We start from the raw sequence: 20,665 nt of genomic DNA, 5'->3' as shown, positions 1-20,665 counted from the left end.
TGGTGGTTTCTCTTGTTGTGGAGCATGGGCTCTAGGTATGCAGGCTTCAGTAGTTGTGGCATGCGAGCTCAGTAGTGGTGGCTCGCAGGCTCTAGAGTGCAGGCTCAGTAGTTGTGGCGCACGGACTTAGTCGCTCCGTGACATGTGCGATCTTCCTGGCCCAGGGATCGAACCTGTGTCCCCTGCATTGGCAGGTGGATTCTTAACCACTGCACCACCAGGGAAGTCCCCGTCAATTCCATTTTTTCAACCATCTTACAGTTTGACATGGCTTGTTATTTAATTCATGATTAATATAAGTGAAAACCTAAATCTCTACCAGGGAATGATTCAATTGTGTTTGGAAACAGAGCTGTCATTTCTGGAGTTATATCCTAATGCATGAATAATAATAATACCGTATATTCTTTAGCATTTTCTTCATCTTTCTATCATTTGGACCACTGAGGAGTATTTCATATTAACTAACCTAGAGTCATTTTTCATAATGTATCATATATTTATATGTCAGATAAAAAAATACAGACTTTTAACATGATATCACATTGCATTAGTAAACTACTTTTTCATTTTCTGCTAAAACATAAGCAATGGGTGGATTTTCTTTAGTTCAAATAGCAGTAGGTTAATTCAGGAAAATGGTAGATGCCAAACTCATACATTCTCTCTCCACCAAAATGACCCTGGAGGGGCTTCCCCCTGCACTTCAGAGTCAATCTTGATTTTAAGGGGCCATGTATGGAGGATCCTGGGGAGTTGAGAATTTCAGTTCTAGAATTGACCTGATTTTCCACAGATGTTTCCTTATATTCTACTAAGGGTTTTCAAGATCACCTTGTGTCTCATGAGCCATCTATCGGTAACAAACTCCATTGATCTCAAGTTTTCAATGAGCAGTCAACAAGAAGGCTTTTCCACTGTTGAACCAAATGAATCTCTCTAGATGGGTCCAGCACAGTGGACATAAGTCCTCTGGCCTCCCTCCTCTCCATCAGCATCTGCTGGGGTTCTGTCTACGTGACTCAGATCTTGGCTGAAAAGAACTTAGAAAGCTCATTTCTTCCTCTGCTTTTCAGATCCGGCTGTAGTACTCTCCAGCTGTGGAATCTTGTTGCTAACAAGTGTTTTAGGAACTTTTATTTATCTTTAATGGGTATTTATCACATTTTTTGGAGCCAAGAAAAAGCATGTCCTTTTTGCTCCTGTAGAAACAAGCTTTGTGGTATTTCTTCAGAAGGCAGCGGCCTGGAACAGACCTGCTCTTTTTCACTGATGCTCACAATTTCCCATGTCCAGCAGGGGGCATCTGCAACACAGATTTAAGTTGGATTGGATTTAAATTGGATTGTCCCTGACAGGGGACAGGTTGGAACACCTCTTTCAGAAATGTGTCCTAAACCCGCTGTCCTATATACTTCCCAATTTTTCTCCATCCTGTCTTCCTTCCTGGCTGTTCCCGACATATGTCCAATCTCAGAACTAGTCTGTGCCTCTGGAATACTTCTGTTTAAGTAAATCCTGATCAATTTGGTCTCATGATGTATTCTGATCAGACTGAGAGACTGTAATTACCCTCCCTGCCTCTTCTCATCAGAGTTTGTCCTATCCGGTGTGAGGGACTGAAGAGGATACTCCGTTTCAGCCCCCATTCGTCTATTTCCAGCTTCTCTAACAGACAGAAATCGAGTTCAGGTAGAGTCCTTGTAGTCATTTAATGACACTACCTCTCTGCAGTTAACCAAATCAGAGACGTCTTAGTCCTCGATGGCTTATTTTGTGCTACACCCTAATACTTCACCCACCCACCCCAAAATGCAGTTTTACTATAACCTAGCAATTCAATTCATTCATTCGTTTGCTGATTCATCAATTTATATAGTAAATATTTATTGCATGTCTGTTAAGTGGCAGGACCTGGGCTAAGTGCTGAGACTGGAGCTGTGTATCAAAACAGATATTGACCCTGCTCTTGGGGACCTGACATTCTAATGGGAGAGACAGACAGTACTCAAATAAATACACAGAGACATAATGCAAATTGATGAGGACCATGAAGGAAAAATACAGAGGCCTCTGAGAATATAGTAGGGGCAGCTGTTAAAGCATGTGTCTCCTATTACACTATCTTCATGTTATCACATTTGAGCTCCTTGAGGCTAGGGTCTATGTTCTTTTATTAATATATCCCCTCCACTTTCATCAATGACTAGAAAAATATCTAGCATATAGTTTACATGTATGTGTCCTACATTCCCTTGTTCCACGTGTCTCTGAAGCAAGGAACGTCTTTGTAATCCTTGAAACACCGAGCACAGGACTCTATATATAGCTGGTTACTGATAAATTTTACTTGAGTAAAATTGTATTTTTAAAAATTCTGCTATGTTTTTGTTTTAGTGATTGCTTGTACTATTTTCCACACTATTCATCCTAAGGTAATAACTTTCACCTCAATTCACCAATTAGTCGGAAGGAAAGAGGTGGCCCAGGGCCTTTTGAAAGCATACCCACACAGGGCACAGATTTAAAATTGCACAACCCTACAATTATTCAAACTCTTTTCAGTTTGAAATCACTAATGTGAGCCATCTAGTGAATGGATTATCTTCCTCTGAACCCTTAATTAAAATTTCACCCAGGAATTTCCAATGATTTTATTTCAAAACAAGTTTTTCTTTGTAAAACCAAAGGATAACAAGGTTGGGGGTGAGATGAGAAGAGATACAAACCGTTTCTTGTTAACAAGCATTAATATAATGTAGCCCGGAAAACTGCCTGGTGGGCGGTCAAATAGAGCCAAGGACTGAACTGAAATCATAAACACATTAAAAAGTTTTCTTCTCTGGATGGGGTTGTTTTTGACATTAAATGAATGTCAGATACATTCAGGCTTATTTTTAAAGGAGGAAATAAAATGGAAGCTTTGAGCTTCTGTTTTGCTTGATTTTCCATTTGTTGTTGTTTTTTTTTTTTCATTCCCATATTTGGATATGTCCCTATGGTGGGGAGGAAGGGGAGAGGGGGGAATGAAATATTATTCCAGGAACTCTTAAGGAGAAAAACAAACATAGTAACACAGTTTATTCCTACAGAAAGAGTAAAATGTTTCAAGTAGTTTGGATCTCAGCACTGGTCAACTCTTCAGCTTTTAAACATTCACTGTTTTATAAGAGAGACAATAATGTTATTCATTCCCTGTATGCTGTCAAACTCCTAATTCAACCAAATGGTCTTCCCAACTTATGTGCGTTAACATTTTAACGTCCTATGTTTGAATCTATACTAAACCATAGAGAGAAGTATTTTCCGAAGCACTGCATTTCCTTTCTCCCTTACATCCCCAGGGGAAGTATGAGGAACAGAGTAATCTGATGTTCTGGCATGTTTCTCTACTTTGAGGAAGTGGAATCTGATTTTCTATGGGCAGTGTTATAAATGGCAGTTGATTTCCAGGTTATCCCACAAAAAGACAATTTAAATAGTGATATAGATAAAATTATACGAGGGTTCTGGTTCATTCTGGTTTTAAAAGTCTTTTGTGGGATGTCTTGGAGAATTTAACCACCATTTATAGACAGTGTTTTCATGGGAAAATGCATCCTGAAAGAATTAGCAAAAGAAAATTTGAAACAGATTTGTAAGGCAGGATGCCACTTCTTCATGTAGAGACAGTCTTTGAAGGCATCTTTCAATAGTTTTACCTTGTTTTGGTTTTCACACCAAATTTGCTGAAGGCTGCATACTATACAGAGGTCCTCCATCATCCATCCTCCCATCAGGAAGGGGAGACAGAGTGAGCAGGCTTCATCTAACATGGAATTCTTCTCTCTCCAGTCACACTTTACACTCAGGCAATGCAGAACCACTTTTGCATCCCTTCAAATGATATGCACATTATCCTCTTCCTATCCGGAAGTCCCAGCCTTTTCTTGTCCACCTGGCTAACTGCTATTCTACCCCTGCCTCTTCTGAGAAGCCCCACTGACTCACCCTTGTGGACATTGGGGTCCTCCCCCAGTGCTCTGCTGTTCACCTTTGTGGACACTGGATGCCCAGAGAGATGCTGCTCTCTGGGCATCTTCTTCTTTAATACCTGCTTGTGATTGCTCACAAGCTTGAGACTTCAATAGGCTGTAAGTACCCTGAAGGCAAAGACAAAACCCTGTGAGAGTTTGTCTGCTTACTGTGTACTGATGACACAGTAACATGATCAAGGAGTAAAGTAATATGAATAAATGAAATTTAAAAACGCTCAGCCCCTTCATTCTAATAACCTCTTCATGTCCAACTTACTCTTTCACTAGGCAATCAAACACAAATATCTCTCCAGCTTTTACAAAAGCAAATGGCTCAAATGGAGCAAAAGAGAAAAAGAAAAAAGAAACAGAAGTTGAGATGGGGGAAAAAAATGCAAAACAAAAATCTAAAGAACCAACCAAATTACCAAGCACAGGAGAAACATTCATTAGACATGCATTAGATAATCTTTAGCTAAATATTGGTGAGTGAACTATTGGGTCAAGTGAAACTCAAACAGTTGCTTCACGACTTCCCCTTATGGGCAGGAACTGAGGGGCATGTGGAGCAAGCAGAAGAGGTATTATGGATGGAGTTCTTCAAGTGCTGGGTGGGATAGCATGTCTTGATGGAAAAGATGAACCTGGTGCTTCTGGCTGTAGTACTATACACTGGCCAGCAGAGGGTAGCCACACATATTGCATACATTTTCCCCCCCAAATACTGTTTTCTTCATCCTTCAGATAAATATAAAATTGGCAGTTCTTGTCTCCAGAGGTAGAATATGGGAGGCAGTAGTTGTATTAATTCTTAGTAACATGTGGGAAATGTCTGAATGTTTTAATTTGGTAGTCAAAGCTAGGGAACATGGCTTGAGTTTGGCTGGAAAAAAACGATTATGCAGTTAGAACTAACTTGGAAGAAGCAGTATTACATGCCAAATGCTGCTTTAAGTGATTCACATGCATTAACATATTTAATCATCACAAAAATTGTATAAGTATGTACTATTTTATCAGTCCCACTTTCTAGGTGAAAAAACTTAACATTAGGTAATTTAAGCAAATTGCAGAGCCTGGAATCAAAGTACACTTATTCTTATTCTCATGTTTTATATAAGCTCCCTCAGCAGAACATTCTGTTTCGGCCATAATGTGCTCAGCTGAGCTTGATCTGCTGTCATGTGGTGCCTGAGTTGGCTTAAGCTGGAGAGCGGGTCCTAGGGAAAGAACAGAGGCAGGAAGAAATGAAAAGGAAAAGACATTGTGGAGGTTACTAATTCTAAATCAGAGTTTCAAAATAACATTTACTATACTAAAGGAACCTATGATATGATTGAATATTTATGTTTTTTTAAGTTATACGGTATATGTCCTTAACTTTTTCTCCCTAATATCCATAATTGCTAATGTCACACATTTTATTTATTTAAATTGTCTCATCACTGTCTCCGTGTGAATGGATGAGGAAAGTGTGTTTATAGTAACAAAACTCTATCTGGCAGCAACATGATATCCGACACAGCTCTGTAAGGCTTCGGTTATGATCAGCATTGACTGGGAAATAAATGTCGGCAGGTTTGTGAGGAACAAAAATCAAGATAGTTTTAGTTCACTTTGGCAAATATTTTTGAATATTGACTATGCTGCCAAGCTTTGTGCTATGCACAGGGTTGAAAGGTATTTAAGACTCAATTCCCACCTGCAAAAAGTTCTTATATCCAGCTTGGAAAACAGACACATAAATCAGTAACCATAATGCAATATGATAAACCCTATCTTAAAAGCATGTATGAAGTGCCAAGGGGACAGTGAAAGGACAGCTTTTTGGGTCTTTCAATATACAATGGCTTGTCATATGGATTAATGCTTAAGATTTGCTTGGTGTTTTTGAATTCAGACTTGTGATAAAATGATGGGTAACTTAGGAGATTAGTTTTGAACTGGGCATGAAAACAGTTGCATTCTAGGATGGAGAAGTGCCCAGAATTCTGACCATGTCTGTTCACTAAAATGTTGAAGATAGAAAGGAGTAATACGATGCTGTCTGTTGGTAATTAATACTCATCTATTGAAGGCTTACTGCATGTAAGATACTGCAATAGCCATTGTGGAACAATGGGCAAGGGGTTGGAAAAAAATCAAATCCGTATAAAAGAAGAACAATTTACAGAGAAGTAATCATCAAGCAGAATAATTTAATTTTATAGGTACAAATGGCTGAAAAAAAAAACATCTAGGTTAACTCTGTCATCTTACGGATGAGGGAACTGAGGTCTGGCAATAAAACATGATTACTTTTTCAAATGTTATACGTCTAATTAATGGCAGAGCTGGGACCAGAGCCCTCAGAAGACTGGTAGGCAATACAGTGAGTTCCACCTGTAAACTTAAAGTCAGACAGCTTGGGGTCAAGTCCATTTCCATCACATACTGGCTGGGTTACCTTAAGTAAGTTATTTGAATTCTCTGTCATTAGTTTCTTCACCTGTAAAATAGGACTACTATAGTATCTGCCATATATAACATGAAAGAATACATATAAAACAATAATTAAGATTAAAATGAGACAATGCATATTAGCCAGGGACATGTTAAGAGCTTGATAAATGTTATTAGAACTCAAGGTGTCCCAATTTCTACATTAGTATTCTTTCTGCCAAAACAGTGAAATGGGGTTTTGCTCATTTTTGTTTCTTTGACACAGAATGAAACCTCTTTTTTGTATCTTTATGCTCATATGATGTCCATTTCCCCTCATACATCTCTTCTTTCAGGGCCAAGGAGATTAAGATCAAGTTGGGAATTCTCCTCCAGAAGCCGGAGTCTGCTGGTGACCTTGTCATTCCATACAATGAGAAGGCGGAGAAACCAGCCAAGACCCAGAAGTGAGTCATGATTATGGATTCCACTCTTTTCCTCCAGAGGATGGCTATTCTTCAAGTGTATAGCACCATCCCTCCTCTGTAGAACTACCCCCTTCAGTGACTCATTGGAGATCATAAGAGTACTCAGAGAGTTGGTTTGTGAATAGGAAAATTTTTTCACTCTCTCGTGTATGGAGCATAGTATTGCTTACTGGCAGGATGCTTAAAAAAATGAAGATAAGACCACATCTTGGGACATCATTGGAGAAACAGGCCGTATCTTATAAAATGGCACCAGCCACCTCATCACACGGAAGTGTGGTTAAAAATACCTTTTCACTTGCTGTCCTTGGGTCAGGTGAGCATTCCTGATGCAATTAATTATGATCCCTGGATGCTCACCTGCTCAGGAAATATCCTGAGGGCTACTTCCTCAGCAGGGAGATACAAGTGGTGACATTTCCCTCAAGAAGAGGCTAAGATCAAGGCAGATTATTAAGCCTAAAGGTTTCTTCTCCAAGATATTGTCCCTTCAAGGTCTAAAAGAGGACCAGAGTTCTGTTCCTTAGTGGAGGAATGAATACTTGACCAGATACTCCTATTTAATGCACATCAAGCAATTTTTCCCTAGTCCATAAATTAATAGTCCTGACAGGACTTCTGCAGTCCCTAGCCCCCCCCCCCCCCACATACTTCTATCAATTTAGGCATGGAGGGAAGCTATAATTCTGAATATTCACGATGTTATGGCAGTGAACATAGCCCACAATTTCATTGACATTACTCTAACTTAATAACACTACTCACAGCATTCACGGTGTTTACCGTTGTTCCACTAGCTACACAGCCCGACATTGACTAGACAGATACACTCCATCTTCGCTTTAAAACAGAGACACCGCTAAAACCAAAAAGGAAAGTGGGAAGAAGATAAGCCAAATGTATTCAAACCCCTTCACTCTACTACCTAAAAGCTTTGAAGAGATCACAGAAGTGTGGTAAAAATATAGGAATCCCTTTTAACCTCCATTTCTTTTAAAATTTAATATTTGTATAAATTGGCCAATCTTTTCTCCAAATGACCTTCAAATTAATATAGCTGGATTGGTTGGGGGATAGAGAGACAGGTTATTCCTTTAAAAGTTTTTTCATCAATCTAAGTGGATGTTTCCATTCTCTTTTTATTACTTCACAGTGATCCCAAACCGGAAATGAGGCATAATTGAGTATTCTGCGTTTAGAAAAGGGAAGTTAATTCAATGTGGAGTGGCAGGCACCAGGCACGGGGAGAGAATAAGAACCACATTTCATAATAGCAAAAGATCAAAAAGTCTATTTTGAAATAAACAGTGTGGTGGTTATTGATCTGTTGGAATTAACTTTTAAAAAATAAATACAGTGTTACATTTCCTGCTTTGATTCTCTGCTTTAATATCCCACACAGACACTTGAACTATTTGGCTTAACAAGGATTTGGAGAGAAACAGTTTTGGAAGATAACTTGGGGCTGACATTTATTGGATTATTTTCTTCTCTTGTCTTCCAGCCCCCTTTTTCTTCCAGAAGTTTGAATTGTTTTGGAAAAATCTTTCTTATCCCTAGAGAATATTTGTGCATCTCTACTGCATTTTTAACAGTGACCATTACAAAGCTTTCCTATCCTCTTCCAAACTCCTAAACCCCATTTCACTCATATTTGGCAAATTTCCATGCCTTTTAACAAGCAGGAAAAGACTGTGTTCTGCAGGAGCTCGGTTGATCTCACTCCTCCTCACTTTAAAGTTTCTCTGTATTTTTTTACCCACATTCTTCTCAAGGAGAAGAACATAAATCTCAGAGGAGAAAATAGACCTTCTCCGGATGGAAGGTATTTTTAACTCCTCTCATCTTTTTAAAAAAAGCAATCCCTTTTTAAAAAAGCATTTTCTCTTTTTTAAATATATTTTTATTCTTATTAGAAATAAATTGAACCGTTTCAAAAAACAGAAAAAAGTTTCCTATATCCCTACCACCCAAGGCCAGCTTCTGTTACCATTTTAGTATTCTTAACTGCTCTTTTTCCCTCTGGACCCTCTTCCACTAGAACAAACAAGTACCATATTCCACTCTGAAAAACACCCTCCCATCCCCTCACCCCTTCTACTCATATCTCTTCCTCTTGCTTACACTGGAAAACTCTAGAAATGGAAAGTCACTGCTTTCAATTTCTTCTTTAACTCCTTTTGTCGGGTCTAAACCTTACTACCTAACTGAAACCATCATCACCAAGGGCTAACTCCTGACTCGTGGACAGCATTTGACTCTTCTCACCAGTTGCCAACCTTAAAACTCTCCACCTTAACTTCTAATTTTGAATTCTCCCGCGGCCTTCTCTCTCTCTAAGGGCTCCCACTTTTGTCCACCCTCTATATGTGAGCATTCCCTAAGGCTCTGCTGTAGGTCCTCATAATGAAAAATAAACATGTTACAAGACCATGTAAATTTAGTTTACAGTAATTATTATCATGGCTCATAATATAATCAATTGCAAAATACTCAAGAGCTGGTGTAGATATTTTTATAGTTTATTTTATATTCTAGATGTTCATTTACTCTCTGTTGATGTCACTAATTTTAACTACCTTTTGTTGTTGCTGTTGTTTTGCCACTTTATAACTCTAGAATGACCTCCACACATAAACAGTCCCTAGCCTGTGCACGGGGGAGAACCATTACAAACTGTTGTCCTACATAAACTCCGGCCTGGTAAACTGCAGAGTAAGCCTTACTGTGCGGATTAAAGATGGATGCACAATGTTTGGCCAGTGGATAGACATCAAAAAGTGGCAGGTGTATTTATCTGCATCCCCATCCATGGTGCCCAAGTCACTGTTGGCCCTGGGGGGAGGGCTCAATAAATGTCCATGAACTTGAGACTGGACATGAACAGACGCGTTGCAGGAAGGAAGGGAGAACTGAACAGGCACTTAAGTGCCAAAAAATAACTTGGATTTCACTTTCCTTGTCAAGGGCGAGAGCACGTTAAAACATTATCAGGGGTGTTTAAATATGTGCCAGGGACTGTGTAGATATTTTTAAAAAGGAAGAAAACAAAAAAGAAAACCACCGGTGCTTAGAGAGGTTAAAATAGTCTCCGAAGGTTAGAGCTAGTAAATGCCAGAGTTGCTTATAACTGTAGTCATGGTTCATGGGGCTAAAAATTCTGTACTCTAAGTGTTGGGTTATTTGTGACTTTCATCAACCAGACTAACTCTGAGCAAACTGAACCATTATTAATTTACACATTAATCTGACATGCACATTGCTGGGTAGATTAATACTGCAGGGAACGCACTGTCGGACAGGGTAGAATGGGAAAAGTTCTCCATGGCTGACAAACTATACCTCCAGGCAGTGAGTGCTTTGTAGGAGATTCAAGAAATAAATGTGGTAAGAGTACAGTAAAGAGGGAGAGAACACTTCCAGCTGAGATCATCATTTCCTGGGCCAAGTGGCATTTACACTGGCCATTATGAAACAGTTAATCATCTCTATAAATGTTTATTTTGCCTTTCATTGGAACTGGGTTCCTCTTTCCCTCCACACCCACACACAGAAACTCCATGCCCACTCCCTGTGGTCAGCTACGACCTTGCAAACCGGAATACTTATTGGTCACTTAGATCTGCATCTATCTCGTTTCAAAGAAGTCAGACTTAATGGCAGATTCTGAGAATCAGGACAGGATGAACTTGTGGCACCTCCTAGGCTGGGAATCAGAACACTGGGCTTCGAGGTGTGGAGGATGTGTTCTGCTTGACTGTGTCCTTGAAACAATTTGGACTAATATTACCCCCAAGCGGGTTCTGCACATATCCTTTTCAGGAATTTAATCTTGGCTGTGAGGCGCTGCTGATTGTGACCATTAGTCCTGTTCTAACAAGACCATTTGGGACAGCTTGGATCTGGTAACAGGCTTAAGTTCGGTGCACCTGCTCTTGCCATTTCTTCTTCCTGTGCCCCTCCGTACTAGCCAGAGGAAATGGAGGGCAGGAAGGTGATTTCATTTTACGAGGGGTATTTACAAAACCAGAAGGCGATTCAGCCTTCCCTTTGCTCTGTTTCTTTTGTTCAATTATTTAATGTCTTGTTGTTTCTGTCAACAATAAAGACTTGGCGGGTGTCATATGTACAAAGTTGAACCCACTGCAGTGAAGAAATTAAGGTTTATAAGACTGTGCTAAAAATGTTGGTACAAAATAATATAGACATAGGAAAAATTCTCAGCGTGAAGTAATATAGAAGAGCCAAAAGGAGTTATTGACCTCTAGAAAATAGCTCCTTTTCTTGTTAGAAATAAAATGAGGCAGAAAAATATATGCGCATGCTTGTAATTCCTTCCTCAGGTCATTTCTCCTCCCTGTGTTCCTTTACACTAACCAGAAGAAAACGGGAGGAGAGAAGGTAGTTCACTCATTAAAAATAAATTTCCAAGGAATTAGTGTTGAGTTTTTGATCTATGATACCTATGTTTCTAGCCAGGAAAATGAAACCACTTAAGATTATTCCACCAGGTTTGTTACTCTCAGTTTTGGCATGTTTTAACCTTCAAATCGTAAAAGCGTAAAACTTTATGGAAAGTCGTATAATTACGACTCAAAATCTGCACGTGCTCCACAGTGAGGAATAGAGAATGGAAGGAATTAGTCACAGCATTTTAGCCAAAAAATCTACTGCCATCCTGCACTCCTTACATAGATAAAGTGAGACTGACTCTGAGCCTGGAGAGCAAAACGAAAAGGAGAATCAGCGATTGTCTTATCAATCTCACTGATAACCTAAAGAATTAAAGCCCTAAGATATTATTTTTTAAAAGCCAGAAGCAGGAATTTTCCTGGGTTGTCTGAACAGTTGATCAACAAGTTAAGAGCTAAGGAAATTCCAATTTAGGAAAAACACCTTCATTGGCCTTAATGTTCTAATAAATGCCTTGTCAGTCTGTTTTCATTTGACAATGAAGAACTCACATTGTAACACAAGAGTGAGAGCGGGGGCCGAGGGGGGAACCCCGGGAGAGCCCTGTCAGCCATTTTTCCCAGACAATACCAGCCCTCCTTGACACAATTCTGCTGTGAAAGGAAAAATTGGTAGTTAAAACGAAAGAGCTGCAGGGTTTCTGCATATATAAACGTTAAAATAAAAACAGCCTAAGGGGGAATTATGTGTTGACTATTACCTTCAGCATCCTGAGCATTTGTGTACAACGTTCCTTTTCACGGTGTCTAACCACTTCTCTTCTCAGAAAGAGTAAATCTTTAAAAAAACAAAAAAATTATCCTGTTCTAATTTGGCAGGAAAATGCACCCAGAGTTTTTAAAACGTAGACTTCCTGTGAATCACATTCCCAACACGAGGCAACTTCACACCTTGCATCTTCCGTCAACCCCAATAAGGTGGCGAAGGGCTGTGGATGTGGAATCTGACGCCCTTTGCGGATTAAGTGGGTGTTTAAAGTGCAGCACTAGTGAAGCAGGGAACATGAGTTCAAGCCCTATAACGGGACAACTGGATTTTATTCAGTTACTTTTGGAAAAAAAGACCATAATTGGAGACACTGTTATGGGATACACAAGAATATCAAGACATGGCTTCATGACAAATAGACTCTGCTTCTGAAAAGGGAGAGGCCTGACCCAGTTGTTCAACAAGAGATGAAAATATGCAAGATAGATGTAGGCAAGCAAACCCAGCTCATCCTACCCACTTGTTCAGAATAAAACAGCTCTAATTTCCTTGTCCTGAGAATGGGTCATCAACTGTAACATTTCAAAGAAAAGCAAATCCAAGTCATTGTTGGTGTATGTGATTAACTCCTTTCTTATGGCTGTCTCCTTTCTCTTTCTTAATACTTGATTCAGACCCTCGTTGGACAAGGCCCTGCAGTGGCGTGATTCCCTGGACAAGCTCTTGCAGAACAACTGTAAGTCTGAATTATCTTTATAAAGGTCAGGGGAAGGACAGAGGCAAAAAAAAAAAAAAAAGTTTTATGCTGCCCATGTCCTTCTTCCCCAGTTTTGACGTTTCTTCAATTTTGGAAGAATGCCAGGGGAGTGTAGTTATCTAGCTCATGGCGGGAGAGTGTGAAAATAAGGTGTCCTGAGGACCCCTGAGTGCAGGTTGTATTCCCATCTGTCCTGCTTACTTGTGTGAGCGGAGCTAGTGGCTTGATCTGTGTAGTTCTTAAAATTTTCATCAGTAACATAGAGATACTGCCTCTTCCAGCTTGGCCTCATAATGGCTTGCCGTGGATTCGGTGTAGCAGGGTACATATCACTGGACTATGGGAATGGACTGGGTGTATGTCCCAGTTCAAATTGCTATTAATTGCTTTTGCAACCTGCCATGGGCTGTTACCCTCCCCTAACCACAGTTTCCTCTTCTGGCAGCAGGCCTTTTATATCTCCATTCAAGACATGAAAAAAGTGCCAGCAAGAACTCCTCTCCAAGCTAATACCAATATACCTGAGCACCATTTGCCTTTCCCCAATACAAAATCCTTACTGATTCCCAGGCCTAAAGTATCAAGTTCAAATTTCCACTGTTTAGGATTCTCCATAATAATGATGATATGGCTGGTCTGCAGTCAAATTTAACTGTTCTCCCCTCCATATAGGATTTCTGCATGTATTCCCTTTGGCTGGAATACTTTGTATTCATATCTCTATCTGCTGAAATTCTCCTCTCCTATAAAAGTGAATCGAAATACTAAATGCCTAGTCTTCCTTGACTGTCCAGAATGATGTATCCTCCCTCTGAGGTTCCAGTGCAATTTGTCTGCACATTTTTATGCCGCTGTTACTTGCTACATTGTACTCTGATCATAGCCGTCTCCCTCCTATGACAGATTATAAACTCATTGACAGCCAGGATTTAGTCTTTTTCTTCTGGATAATTTCACAACAGGAAGTGCACAGTAATAGGAAAACAAATATTTGTTGAATCGTTCACTCTAAAAATAGGATTCAATGTAAGATATCTAACCCATATTTTTCCATTTTCACCACAAGATGGAATATGAAACTTTGTTTTAAATGCTTTGCAAAAATAAGGATTTAAAAAATATTTCCCACAGGACCATCAAGATTAATAGACACAGGGTAGATAGCAAAGAATGTATGTTGAATTGTATACAAGCATTTTTTTATTTCTTGTTTTTGGTGAGGTAATCTTCCGCTTACCTGTGACAGAATCAATATCTTATATTTGGAGGCAGAACACCAAAGCCTCTGATTTGGAACTTTCTCAATATTATCCATTTTTTATTTTCTTTTTATTTCTTGTGTTAAACAGAGTACCCAGTCCTGACACATATAAAGTGTTCCACGAATGCTTATTGAATAACTGGGTTAATGAATGACTTCATTATCCTTCTAGGACACAGAAATTCCATGAAGACAACTAGGGGAAAAATATTTATGTTTATCAATTGACTTGTTTATTGTGTTACACAGTGGTTTTAGGGCCAGTAGCAACCTGACAGATGACATATTATATATTATGAATTCTAAGTACCCTGGGTACAGGTATTTATTGCTACTGTCAACAAACCTGAGAATTAGCAGAACCATTTCCATGTTTTTAAAACCATTAAAGAGAATGATATATATTTATGTGGCCATATAAAATCCTTTTCAGTCATACTAATCCTTAGGGCCACATGTTCAGATATTTCAGTCTTTCAGGAGACAGAGAACTATTGGAATAAGTTAAGCCAGAGGCAGTTAGTGTTAACACCTTAGCATTTGTTGAGGGACTGAAGTTTTTCAGCTTGCAAATAGATGATTTTCATGATGTGAGCTTGAGGCCTGAGAGCCTCACAGTAATATTTTCTGCTTCTTAGACGGGAAATATGTATATGCATGTGTGTGTAAATATATATAAAATTCACAATGTTTTATTTAATTAGATATATTTTAAAATTATATATACTATATATGTTATATATATAGTATATGTCTGTGTATATATATGTGTGTTCTTAAGTTCCGCATCATTACCCTCTTAAGTAATTAACACTTTTAAGACTTGGGCGATTTCCCCAAGCAATAAATGGAAAAGCATTTGATAACTGTTCTAGCCAAAATTCTTTCCTTGAGAAGATATCTATCCATTCAAACTAGGATGAATGAAAAAGAGGGTTTCAGGTATGGATACAGAGATCTCACAGAAGCAAAAGAGTGCCATGCCCTATGGGAGGTGATGCCATGAGCGAATAAGACAGCTTCTCCCTCCCTCTGCCTCTGTTTCTCTGTTCTGTGTCTCTGTCTCTTCCTCTCTTTCCGTTTTTCCCTCTATCTCTGCTTCGACGACTCTCCCTCTTGCTGTGTCTGTCTCTTGCCACTTTGTCTCTGCTGCTCTCTGTCCAGCTATTTCTAGAAGAGGATTAGTGGAATGACAGGCTTGCCCAAGTAATTCTACCCCAACACCATCAACCTAAAGAAACAATTTTTGACCTATTTCCCCAAACACCAGCTTTCGTGCAGCGTGAGTAACTTTTAAGCCAAACTCTGGCAACTCAGTTCTTATGAGATATTCTTATTTGAATCTGCAAAAACTAACGGTCTATAACCAGAACTCTGATAGTTCTGACATTAGCTGTGATTGATGCAGAATAGGTAATGAAGAAAGATACATTTGAAAAATGCGTATTTAAAACTTCACAATCCCTTCTTGCATGTTTGATTTGATAAATTAAATCATTTAACCTCAAGGAACGGCATATTTGCTGATTTATGAGGAACATTTGGCATTCTCTTGTGCTAATGTAAGATATTGATTGAGTTCCCCAAGCATTTCTTAAATCCACATTTTTCTTAAATTTTCTTGAGTGGAAATGAAATCAATTGGTACCAAACCTCTAAAAAAAGGACGGTTAAGCTGCTACTCAGTCTTTTCTCTTCCACAAGATTCCTCTTTCTTTCCTCAGTTTTTAAAAATCTTTTTTTTATTGAAATATAGTTGAGTTACAATACTGCATTGTGTACAGAATGATTCATTTTTTAGATTATATTCTGTTACAGGTTATTACAAGGTAATAACCTATTAAACCTATTAAAACCTATTAGGCATTACCTAATAACCTATTAAAAATAATTTTTAATAGCCCAGTGTATTTGACTCTGTTCTGAAAGAACAACAATTTCTTACGTTTTTGTCTTCAGTTTTATATATGGCACCATCTGTTTTCTTTTTGAAGGTCCATGGGGCACATAACTGGTGTATTGCTTTTTAAACACAAAAACAGACTGCACGTGGGAGTTTAAATAAGACAGTGACATTAAACTCTTCCACATGACTGTCTTTAAGAGCAGATGAAGAATGAAACACAACCCAGTAGTAGCAAAGTTTTTATGTGAATCTTTTTGCCCCAGGAGGTTCAAAATGTCAGAACATTTCCTTGAGACCCTCTTGAGATTTGGACTCTTGCATGGGGAATGGAATAGCCTGGCTCCTCCTTTTGTTTCCGTCTTTGCATTCTCCTTCTGCTTCTCTTCTTTTGTTTCCAATTTTCTCCCTTCTCTTTTCTGGCTAATATTTATCATCATCTTACTCACTGGTAGCCACAATTCCCTTTAAAGCAACAATTATAATAATAAAAGCAATAGCTTACATTTATTATTCACCATGTGCCAGGCACTGTCCTATGCACTTTGCATTTATTAGTTTATCTAACGATTTCAATAATTTTAGGACTTACGTACAAAAACAATCCGTATTTTTTCAGAAAAGGGAACTGAGACCTAGAGAGCTTAGGTAACTTGCCCATGAAATAAAATACTACAGCAATAGCAAAATCAGTCATTTTATTTTTCCTTAATGTTTGTGTTCTTCAGTTTTGAGACTTGGGAGGAAACTTTTGTCTCAGTGGGTCTTATTTTATTCAGTTTGAACCTCTATTAAATGTTAGGCCCACAGATTTAGACTAGGAGGTGGGATGCTTTCAAAAGAAGGGCAAAGATAAATGAAACTCAAACCTTGAACTCAAATCATCAACAGCCTCCTGGGAAAGATAGCCATAGAAGCAAATAATCCCAACAAAAAATGAGAAAGTGATCTCTCCTCTTATGATGATAAAAATCCTCAACAGCAAGTTGAAGGTACTGGGTAAAGTCTACCTTGTGTATGAGGCAACATTTGAGTTGGGTTTTGAATGGTGATAAAGATTACTTTTAAATTGGGCATGAATAATAATGATGAAAGTCAGCATTTATTGAGCTATCATTATATTCAACATCATGTAAGAGCTTTCCATGAATTATTTAACCCTTATAACAACCCTGTCAGGTAGTTTCCATTAGTACCCCACTTACCAGATGTGGCAACTGAGGCTTGGAGAGGTTAGATTACTTGCCCAAGTTACTGTAGTAGTGTGGTGTGTAAGGATCAACCTCCAGGCAATCTGAACTCTAGAGTCCACGCTTTGAAAATAAACTATGTAATGATATTTATCAACTATCAGTAATGTTTCACTATTTTCCTCTAGGAGAAGAGATTTGTGCTAATCTACTTTTCAGTATTTTTTTCCTTTATACCAGTTGGATTTGGATTTGTCTTATACTCTTTTTATTTTTAAAGTGGTTTTATAGGTGGTTTCATTTTATTCTTTGGCAGGGTTGTTATTTTATTTTACAGGGATGTCAAAAGTGACATCACTCATTAGGGCCAGCTCTGGGATTATAATGTGGGTCACAACCCAGAGTGTTCCCACCAGACCAGAAGATCAGGTGGGTTTCATCTACTTCTTAGGAAAAGGATGCCCGAAGATGTGTGTGGAATGGTATTTTGAGGCTCTGTGAGGGCTCAGCAAGGAATAATGTAGGGATTTTTCAGGGCTGTGTACTGAGGGCTCTACTGGGGTGTGGAGTGGGCAGGGGAATAGTGTGAGACAAAGAAGACATGTGTGTTCCTCGCAGAATAGAGACTTTGGTCTAGAGTAGATTTGACTCTGACTCAAGAGGACTTCCTCAGGGGTAATGGGAATTCCTCAGGGTCTCTGAGGAATGGACCAGTAGAAAACCAGAGGTTAAGGAGGAGAAATCATCTGGGGAGTGGTGTTAGAGGGTCCGAGGAAGAGACCCTCTAGAGAATCCTCAAAATCCAGATGAGAGAAAGAATAGCTTTAAACATCTCCCAGACCAATAAATAAATAATAAATCCACTTTATGAGTCTTGATTGAGAGTGCGTACATTGACAAAAAGCCTTGAGATAACATCATGGGATTCAAGAGAATGATGAAACCAGTACCCAGGAAATGGACTCAATACACTGGAAAGTTATTTTCCAAGTGCATTTTCTGGATAGGACGACTTGGTAAATATATGGTAAATGTTAACATTGCTATGGAATCCTGGAATGTATCCTCAGGTCATAAATGTTTCTGAGGACTAGAATTTTATCTCTACCTTTTTCAAAGATGTGGAGAGGGTGATTCAGAGTGCCTGAATCACCATGTTGTGGGGACATGGGGCTAATGAGAATAAATTGGCCAGACTTATTCTGTGAAGTTATTGCTTTGTCTACAATCTTACACCTGATTGTGTGGGCACTCATAAGACTTCATTCCTATCATCATTTCCCGGTAGCTAGAAAGTGCCTGGGAATTTTCTCATTTCAACAAAGACTACCTGACACCTTTTGTTTAAGAAACAATGAAAACTTTAAGAATGATAGAGAGAGAATTCGGAGGTTATTTCTTCTTTCAGCATGTACCATTGACTCCCGTGCCACTAAATGATAACAAATAGTGCCGGAAATATGGTGGGAAATACGGGCAGGGAAAGAGGGAAAATACATCTGACGTTATCCAGGTAAACATTATCAAGTGGTTTCAAAGTAATTCTTCTAGCTGGGTTTCTAGAGAAAACTGTTTATCATACCTACCATCACTTCCCAATGTATTTTTAGGTGTTGATCAATAAAAAATGTTTTTAGGTTAAGTACAGGGAGAGGGGATTAAAATGCAAAGTGTCTTGTTTGTATTCAGAATCACTGGTGACCCTAATCCAATTAATTATGACTTAGCCATTCTGTTTCTTTAGAACTGAATGCAGTTTCAGGGAACTGTGAGGGGTATGAAGACAATAAAAATGCACAGAAGGAAAATTGAAAAAAAACAACCATATATTTCAGGCTTAATCATCACATTTTGTGCATATTGTATGAAATCGATGTATTAAGCAATGACTAATGAATGAAAATTTAGAGTCCATAAAAAGGAGTAGGGAGAAATACTCAAGGGGAAGGGAAATAGATAGAAATTAGGACAAAGGAAATGAATTCAGTACATGAATATGTCTGCAAGTAAAACTAATGAATTGCAGAAGTGTCTCCTGATGGGGAACAAGTTAGAAAAGTGGACCCTGATGTACTGGTTACAGTCAGTCCAACCTTCTGTCCTGAGAGGCAGATGACATGCCAGGTATGCCTGTAATTGTGATACAGTCTGTGGAAAACTAGAATTTTCTCTCCTTCCTTTAGAAATCTACTTTCCCTACATAGTAAATGGACATGGATTCTCTCTCAGTACATATGCATTTGTTAGAATTTGGGTTTAAAAAAAGCATATATATATACATATATATGTATATATATGTATATATATATATATATATATATAGAGAGAGAGAGAGAGAGAGAGAGAGAGAGAAAGAGAGAGAGTCGGCTTTAAAAGGAAGAAAATATTGACGATATAGAGTGATTTTTCCTTTGTTCCTCTCCAGTGTCTTCCTAAATCCAGACCTTGCCTTCTACTTATCTACCACTTTGGAGGTTAGAGCTGGAGGGGTAGGAAAGAAAAAGAAAACAAAAGGATCAGGCCCAAGAATCTCTAATAGATAGATAGATAGATAGATAGATAGATAGATAGATAGATATTCATATATAGATGTATATATACTTAAATTATAAGCTGAAATATATTCTATATGAGCAACAGTGCACTGAAAACAGAATCACAGTAGTTATAATAATTGTACTGAATTTAATATGTTTATAGACTGATGTATAATTGATGGGCATAGTAACTACTCTTCAAGTGGTGACTTCATCGGGCCCCTTCCCACTCCTCCTTCAGGTCTCAAATGGAATGTCACTTTCTCATGGAGGCTTTCCCTAAACCTAAAACGAGGTTAGGACCCCTTTTGTTACTCTTACTATCTTTCGTATGGTTATCTTTTGTTGTGTACATTTACTTGTGTGTGTTTCTTCATTTTCTCTTTTACCTCCCCCAGGATCTATAAACTTCATTAGGGCCGGAACCATGTCTATTTTACTTACCATAATTCCCAGAACATGATATTTGCTCAAAAATCATCTGTAGAAAAAAAAAAGACTGTAAGTAGTTCATACACGAGAATCAACATTAATGTTACTTACACTACCAAATCAAGTTTTAAATGTATTTTTTTCTTTTTGGTAATTGATAAGTATCCAGAATGGCATTAGTGTTCACAGTGTCCCTCGATGTTGTATACAGGTAAACCTTCATCACCTAAATATAGACTGTCTGGATTTGAATCCCAGCTCTGCCACTTACCAGATGGTTAACTAAGGGCAAGTTACTTGATCTCTCTGACTTCATTTGTAAAATAGATGTGTAATGAGGAGCAAATGAGTTAACTTTTGTAAGGTTATGGCATAAATGACAGGAATATATAGTAAATAAACCTAGGCTACAACGTGGGATATAGTGTTAGATAGATAGATAGATGATAGATAGATAGGGTGAATACATTTCCTCGAAT

At 38.4% G+C, this 20,665-nt stretch overlaps 1 protein-coding gene across 1 annotated transcript in view; it reads left to right on the top strand.

Annotated features, from left to right (window-relative positions):
- The window catches only part of RGS5 (regulator of G protein signaling 5), a 52,257-nt gene that overhangs the window by 22,312 nt on the left and 9,280 nt on the right, over positions 1 to 20,665 (top strand). The window contains exons 2-3 of the mRNA XM_059935260.1: positions 6,794 to 6,904; positions 12,781 to 12,842. Coding sequence (XP_059791243.1) covers positions 6,794 to 6,904; positions 12,781 to 12,842 — 173 coding nt within the window. The remainder of the gene's footprint in view (positions 1 to 6,793; positions 6,905 to 12,780; positions 12,843 to 20,665) is intronic.

The sequence above is a fragment of the Balaenoptera ricei genome, chromosome 1 (genome assembly GCF_028023285.1).
Source record: "Balaenoptera ricei isolate mBalRic1 chromosome 1, mBalRic1.hap2, whole genome shotgun sequence".
Classification (NCBI taxonomy): Eukaryota; Metazoa; Chordata; class Mammalia; order Artiodactyla; family Balaenopteridae; genus Balaenoptera; species Balaenoptera ricei.
The sequence above is the reverse complement of the archived record's forward strand: the minus strand, read 5'-3'. Positions and strand labels throughout refer to the sequence as shown.